The 7,911-nt window shown below is 37.2% G+C and overlaps 1 protein-coding gene across 1 annotated transcript; it reads right to left on the bottom strand.

Moving 5' to 3' along the window:
• Positions 1–1,682: 1,682 nt before the first annotated feature.
• On the bottom strand, positions 1,683–2,682 carry LOC141719841 (uncharacterized). The gene is made up of 2 exons (XM_074522208.1): positions 2,156–2,682; positions 1,683–1,752 (listed from the first exon to the last, which is right to left on the bottom strand). The coding sequence occupies exons 1-2, from the start codon at positions 2,680–2,682 to the stop codon at positions 1,683–1,685; spliced, it is 597 nt and encodes a 198-aa protein (XP_074378309.1).
• Positions 2,683–7,911: the final 5,229 nt, after the last annotated feature.

The following is a 7,911-nucleotide window of genomic DNA, read 5'->3' as shown; positions in this document are numbered from 1 at the left end:
AATTCCCAATAAGCCATATGCTCAAGCTCTGCATGTAAATGACATCCCTTACCATAGACATGTTGAAATGGGGACATCCCAAGTGGAGTCTTGTATGCTATTCTATAAGTCCAAATAGCTTCATCGAGCTTCAAAGACCAATCTTTCCTTGACGGACAAACGACTTTCTCTAGAATACGCTTGATCTCTCTATTAGACACCTCAGCTTGACCATTTGTTTGCGGATGATAGGCAGTAGCGATGCGATGATTCACATTGTAGCGTTGCATCATAGAAGTTAACTTACGATTGCAGAAATGCGACCCTTCATCACTTATGATGACTCGTGGCGTTCCAAACCTTGTGAATATCTGCTTATGAAGAAAACTCAACACTACCTTTCCATCATTGAGGCCATAATTTCTCCTTCTCGAGATGCTACTCCCATGGAAAATGACCCCGTTCCCCCTCCCCCTACTACTACTGATGGGGGGAACGAAGATGATTTGTGTAAGGACTTAGATTAGTTTCATGTTCTTGTTGTCCCATCGTGGCTTTCCTGTATTAACTTATTATACTTTGACCTTGTTAACCTTCGGGGTTTTATTTATGTTATTTTCCTCGCTTTATTTACTTGCTTTACATAGCCTTCCCTTTAAGTTTTTAATTACTTTTGTATTTTTAGGGAGATTGATTAGCAACCCACACAGTTCTAAGAGTCATGCATTGAATAATGGAAACAAGGCTGAAAAATAGACTGATATGACAGACTTGCAAATGCTGCCTAAGGCATTTCTAGAATAGAAGAATTTCTGAATTTCTCTTTCATTTGCTATTTATTACTCTGTCCATCAAAGCATGAATTTTGATAAGTAAACAAAGCATTAGCATAACTTGGTTCTTCAAAGTTTAAAATAACTTCAACTCAAGAATATAACTTGGTTTTTCAAAACCTTATACAAGATGGTTCGACCCTGATAGTCACAAGCTAAAATGCAAATCCAATATAAAACTGAGATATAAAACCCTAAACAAGCAAAACTTCACGGTGCTTTTGAACCTCGTTACTACTTTAATAAGTAAGTACAAACCATATATAATAAATCTTCAGGTTTTGAGCATGCCATGTCCTAGGTACTTCTTCTCCGTCCATAGTCTCCAACTTGTAAGATCCTCTCCCTTGAACGCTCTTAACCTTGTACTGCCCTTCCTAATTTCGGGCAAGCTTTCCTTTCTTCCCTATTCCAGAGGCTTCCACCTTCCTTAGGACCAGATCTCCTCACTTGAAAAATCTTTCTTTCACCCTCAGGTTATAGTAAAAAGAAGCTTTATTTTGATATTCCATAATCTTTGCATATGGTTCATCCCGCACTTCATCTATTAAATCCAAGGCTAACTTTTGGCCTTCCTCATTGTCTTCAGCATTGTATGCTTGGATCCTCGGGGACGAATGTAATATCTCTACTGGAACAACTGCTTCTTCCCCATATGCTAACATAAATGGTGTTGCTCATGTCGTGACTCTACATGTGGTCCTGTAAGCCCAAAGTATTGGAAGTATTTCATCCACCCAATTATTTCTGGACTTCTCAATCCTCTTCTTTAATCTATCTAGAATATATTTGATTTGCAACCTTTGCTTTCTCATTGGCTTGAGGATGGGCCACAGAAGTGAATCACAGCTCAATCTCATTCTCCTCACGCTACTTCTTGAACTCCTCATTATTGAATTGTGTTCCATTATCAGTCACCAAGATTTGGGGAATCCCATACCTGCACATAATATTCACCCATAGGAATTGAGCGACTTATTTAGTTGTAATCTTATCAAAGGCTTTGCCTCAATCCACTTAATAAAGTAATCAATTGCTACAATCAAGAACTTTCTTTGAGCAGTAGCCATTGGAAAAGGTCCGAGAATATCCATTTCCCATATAGCAAATAGGACTGGGGAGTTTATGGAAATGAGCATTTTGGGAGCCTACCTTACTATATGGGTATGCTTTTGACAATATTCACATCTCTTCATATATTCCTTAGCATCAACCATCATCTCTAGCCAGTAGAATCCTAAATGAGTAATTTTGTGGGCCAAGGCCCTGCCCCCAAGTGTTGGCCACAAATACCTTCATGTACGTCTTCCAAGACAAGTAGAGCTTCATCCTACCTCAAATACCTTGAGTAAGGAATTACGAAAGACCTTTTGTAAAGAATCCCGTCGATCAGGGAATATCTTAGGGCCCTTACAGATAACTTTCTTGCTTCCATGACATCACTAGGAAGCCATTCGATTTGTAAATAAGCTTTAATAGGATGTATCCATGACCCTCCAAGCCCTATGTGGGTAACCAGCTTGACATCTATGCTCCGTATTTTCAAAACACGAATGTACACACTACTAGAGCTTTCTTCTACTTCCGAAGAGGCGAATTTGGATAACGCATCAGCCTTGGCATTCTCTTCTATTGGAATATGCTCAACACGACACTCATTGAATTGGGTTAGCACGGCTCTTACCAGGTGTACATACTTCACCATTATTTCATCTCTTGCTTCGAACTCTCCCTTGACCTGGGATATCACAAGTTTCGAATCTCCACAAACTTTCAAATTTTTGACTCTCAACGTCCTTGCTAGGACAAGGCCAGCTATCAGAGCTTCATACTCAGCTTCGTTATTTGTAGTTGGAAAATTTAACTTCATAGCATATTCAATCAAGAACCCATCGGGGCTCTGTAAAACTAGCCCTGCTCTACTGGAGTTTGTTTTTGATGTTTCATCAAAATAGAGAACCCAAAATTCCTTGTCCTTGTTTTGTCCTCCTTCATTATCCTCTTTTCCCTCCATGCCCTGAGGTTCAGTATCTTCCTGCCCCCCGACTTCTTGGTTGGAGATGGTACATTCAACCAAGAAGTCAGCCAAGGCCTGCACTTTTATCGTCGTTCGTTGCTTATACTTTATCTCGAATTTCCCTAGCTCTATTGATCATTTAATCAGCCTCCCACTGGCTTTAGGACTATGAATAATGTTTTCCAAAGGATGATTTGTTAGTACCTCAATTTTATGAGCTTGGAAATAAGGACGCAACTTCCTTGAGGCCATCACCAAGGCTAAAACAAACTTTTTAATATAATTTAACTCAGCCCCATATAGGATCTTACTGACATAATATACAGGATTCTGTATTTTAAGTTCCTCCTTAACCAACACGGCACTCGAGGCATTTTCTAAGACAACCAAATATAAGTACAAAATTTCATCAAGAATTGGTTTGGCCAATAGCGGTGCTTAAACCATGTATTTCTTTAGTTCCTCAAATTCCACCTGGCTTTCTTCTATCCATGCAAAACCTTCACCTTCTTCAAAGCCTTGAAGAAGGGCAAACACTTTTCCCCAGACTTGGATATAAATTATCCCAAAGCTTCAACTCTTCCGGTAAGTTTCTGCACATCCTTTACGGAACATGGAGGTTCCTTGTCTAAGACGGCCTTTATCTTGTCCAGATTGGCCTCAATTCCCCTTTTGGAGACCATCAATCCTAAAATTTTTCCAGATCCCACTCTGAAAGCACACTTTGCAGGATTTAACATCATTTTGTGGTATCTCAGGACCTCAAAAGCTTCCCTCAAATGGGATATATAATCAGTCTTTACAAGACTCTTGACTAACATATCATCTACATATACTTCCATAGTTTTCCCAATAAGATCTTTAAATATCTTATTGACCAACTTTTGATAGGTAGCTCCTGCATTCTGGAGACCAAATGCCATAACAAGATAACAAAAAAAAAACAAAATCAGTGATGAATGATACCTTTGGGATGTCATCCTTATGTGTTGTGCAAGACATGCCTGTACTTTAACAAGACTAAGACAATTTGTCAACCCTAAGTAAGTGGTATTGTTTTCTTAATTTAAATTTTGTACTTGTAACACTAAAAGTCTATAAAAATGTCAAAGGAGCAGACTGGAGTCTTTTTCTATAAACAATGTCAAGCCTAAGAATTCTATCTGGAAGAAGATCAAGATGATCATGCCTCAGAAGAATTATGAAGAAGCTTGGAGTTGAATAAATCTGTTTTAGGAAAAATATTCTAAGTCAAGATCTCAACAAGTCATAGATTTAGTGTTATAGAGAAGTCATTCGAGAACTCCAGAATGACTTATAGAGAACTCAGGAAAGCTTATAGAGAACTCACAGATACCGACAAGCCAAATTGAAGACATGAAGATTGGAGATATCGACAAGTCATTTCTTTACTAGAGAACTCAGAGTTATCGACAAGTCAACATTCACCAGAGAACGCTGAGTTATCGATAAGTCAAATTACACTAGAGAACTCAGAGATATCGATAAGTCAAAATTCACTAGAGAACTCTGAGATATCGACAAGTCAAATTTGACTAGAGAACTCTGAGATATCAACAAGTCAAGAAGCCACTAGAGAACTCAGAGATATCGATAAGTCAAAGTGAAGATATGAAGACTAGAGATCTCGATAAGACAAATTCTCTTATAGAGAACTGGGAGACCTCTATAATCCAAATTAACTATAGAGTACTAGAGATCTTGATAGCTAATATACTTATCGAGATGTCAAGTTCTCTATAGACCAAACTGGAAATCTCGAGGTAAATCTCAAAGTACAAAATTACAGATCAGTTCAATATCCAAGATTAACAATCAACAAACAATCCAATCAGCTGGATTGACGAGTCTACAAAAAGCAGCTTGACAGATGTGCAAGATCAATGGTGAAGATTAACTGTCAAAGGAAGATCAAAGTAAACACAGGATGCTAAGCCAGAAATAGAAGATACACTTTTCTATAAATGGAAATGACAAGTGACTGTTTACTAAAGCTGTTAGGAATATATGTGTACTAGTTTGATGATAAGCTAAACAAAACACTTAAGTATAAAACTAGTGTTTATAGCCTCAACAGATAAGACCACTTTGGCTATCCGTTGATGGAGTAGCTTTACTTAGAAATAAGTTTAGTATTGTAGCACATTTCAGTCTTTGTAAATGAGTTATATTTCTTAGAAGTTGCATGAAATTATAAGTCATGTTGACTACTAGTGGATATGCAAATAGGAGGGCTAATTGTAAAAATTTCATGCCTTGTAATTTTGTATAAATGAAGTAGTATCAACTGGTAAATTAAAGACCTTCAACGGATAAGAAACAAAGCTTCAACGAATGTCTCTAAAGCTTCAACGGATAACATCCATCAACGGATAGGTGCATCAATGGATAAACCTTCCACTGCTAAAGCATCAACGGATAAGAGCATCAACGGATAAAGCCACGAACGGATGAAAGCTTCAATGGATGCTCAGTTCCATAGCAGTTGATAGTCATAATTCATAAGCTGACAGAGGCAAATGGGTTGACAGAGACAATTGGAATGTGGTAGCCTCTTGGAGGAATCAAGAAAAAGCAGCATTTCCATTCTGGTGCAAACAAGGAAGTATTCAAAGATTCACAGATTACCTTAGATTGCATTGGATAGAGAAATGAAGAAGAAACATGTGAAGGACTATTTTATAATTGTATTTTATCTTTGTCTTCACTTAAATACTTGGTGATATATAAACCAAGTTGCAGCTAGTAATTATGTGTGAATTTTCAAGAGCTGTTTAGAAAAATTCAGAGAGAAAATCATCTAGTTTGTACTAGGAAGCAGCTGTGAACAATTCTTTGTATCACAAATTTTCTGAAATACACATCTCTTGTGGAACAACAAATCCATCAGAAAAGTTTTTAAAGCCTCTGTGTTCTTTACATTTATGTTTTGAATATACATCTATCTGCACTTGCCGAAAGCAATTCACACACATCCGTTCATCATACACTTAGCTTTTGAAACTGCTCAAAACTTGAAAAAGTTTTGAGATTTACATTCAACCCCCCTTCTGTAAATCTCATTGTTAGTTCTTTGGGAATAACAATTGGTATTAGAGCTAGCTCTTGACATACAAAGAGTTTAAAGATCTATTCTACTAACATCATGAGTAAGAAGGATATTGGAGTGAAGATTCCAATCCTGGAAAGAGATAATTATCATCACTGGAAAGTGAAGATACATCTACATCTTCTCTCTCAAGATGAAAGCTACATAATCTGCATTGAGAATGGTCCTCACATCCCTCATAAAGTGGCCACATCTGCTACTGTCACAGTTGTTGTTGGACAGTCTATTCCCAAGCCAAAAACAGAATGGACTCCTAAAGATATTGAAGAGGTTCACAAGGACAAGAAGGCCATGAACATTCTGTTCAATGGTCTGGACAAAGATATGTTTGATAATATCATTAACAACCTCTCTGCTAAGGAAATTTGGGATACTGTATAACTTATCTGTGAAGGTACTGAGCAAGTTAGAGAAAACACAATGCAGCTTCTCATTCAACAATATGAATATTTTCATTCTGAAGAAGGAGAATCATTGAATGATTCTTTCAATAGATTTCAGAAACTGTTAAATGGATTGAAGCTGTATGGCAGAGTGTACCAAGTCAAGGATTCCAACTTAAAATTTCTAAGGTCTCTACCAAAGGAATGGAAGCCTATGACTGTTTCACTAAGGAATTCTCAAGATTATAAGGACTTCACACTTGAAAGATTATATGGAATTTTGAAGACCTATGAACTTGAGATGGAGCAAGATGAGGTGTTGAAGAAGGGAAAGAAAAAAGTGGATCAGTTGCACTTGTAGCTGAAAATGAGAGAATTGAAGCCAGGAATGAAGAAAAGACAATGCCAAGTCTCAAAATTGGCACAAACAAATCAGAATCAAGCAAGGGAAAGGAGCAAGCAGCTGAGGTTGAAGACAATTCCAGTCAAGATGACTCTGATGATGTTGATGAACATCTGACCATTCTGTTCAGAAGATTTACAAAGATGAAATTCAAGAAAAACACTAGAGCCACTAAGCCAAACAAGAACATGGTGGACAAGTCTAAGTTCAAGTGTTATAACTGTGGCACAAGTGGACACTTTGCAAGTGAGGGCAGAAAGCAAACTTCTTAAAAGAAGAAATTTGAGCAAGTGGATTACAAAAAGAAATATTTTGAATTGCTCAAACAAAAGGAAAGGGCTTTTCTGACTCAGGAAAATAACTGGGCAGCTGATGGAGCCAATGAAGATGATGATATGGAGTATGTCAACTTAGCCCTGATGGCTAATTCTGATGAGAATGAAACTAGTTCATCAAGCAACCAGGTAATCACTACTAACCTCTCTCAGCTTTCTAAAGATGAATGCAATGAAGCTATAAATGATATATCTACTGAATTGTATCATTTACGTGTTTGACTTAAATCACTGACTAAAGAGAACATGAGAATTAAAGAGAATAATCTGTTTTTAAGTGATAGGAATGCTATATTAGAGGGTAAGGTAATTGAGCTTGAAAAGATTAAAATCAAATGCTTATCTGTTGAGAGTGAACTAGAAGAGTCTGTTAAGAAAGTAGAAATTCTTTCTAAACAACTAGAACGTGAGCAAGAGGTATTCAAGGCCTGGAAAACATCTAGGGATGTTAGTGCTCAAATTTCCAAAGTTCAAGGAATTGAATCTTTCTGTGAGAATGCCTGGAAGAAAAATAAAAAGGAAATGGAATTGATTGATGGACTGTCAACGGATATGGAATCAACGGATTATGAAAGTCATCCGTTGAAGGAAGAAAAGGAGCATCCATTGAAGGCTGATCAGTTGAAACAGGCAAATGATTCAAAAAAGGATAATTTGAAAAATCTCAGCAAGAAGTTTGGTTCAACTTCCAAGAACTTTGTCAAAGAAGAAGCTAGCACATCCAAAGACGCTAGTAAGGTGAATATAGGACACATGACTTTAGATCAGTTGAAGAATAGGCTTAAGTTGGTTGAGGATAAAAAGGAAACTAAAAGAAAATCCAATAAAAAT

This window comes from Apium graveolens, chromosome 4 (genome assembly GCF_009905375.1).
Source record: "Apium graveolens cultivar Ventura chromosome 4, ASM990537v1, whole genome shotgun sequence".
NCBI classification, from domain to species: domain Eukaryota; kingdom Viridiplantae; phylum Streptophyta; class Magnoliopsida; order Apiales; family Apiaceae; genus Apium; species Apium graveolens.
Note: the sequence above shows the minus strand (reverse complement) of the source record. Positions and strands in the feature narration are given on the sequence as shown.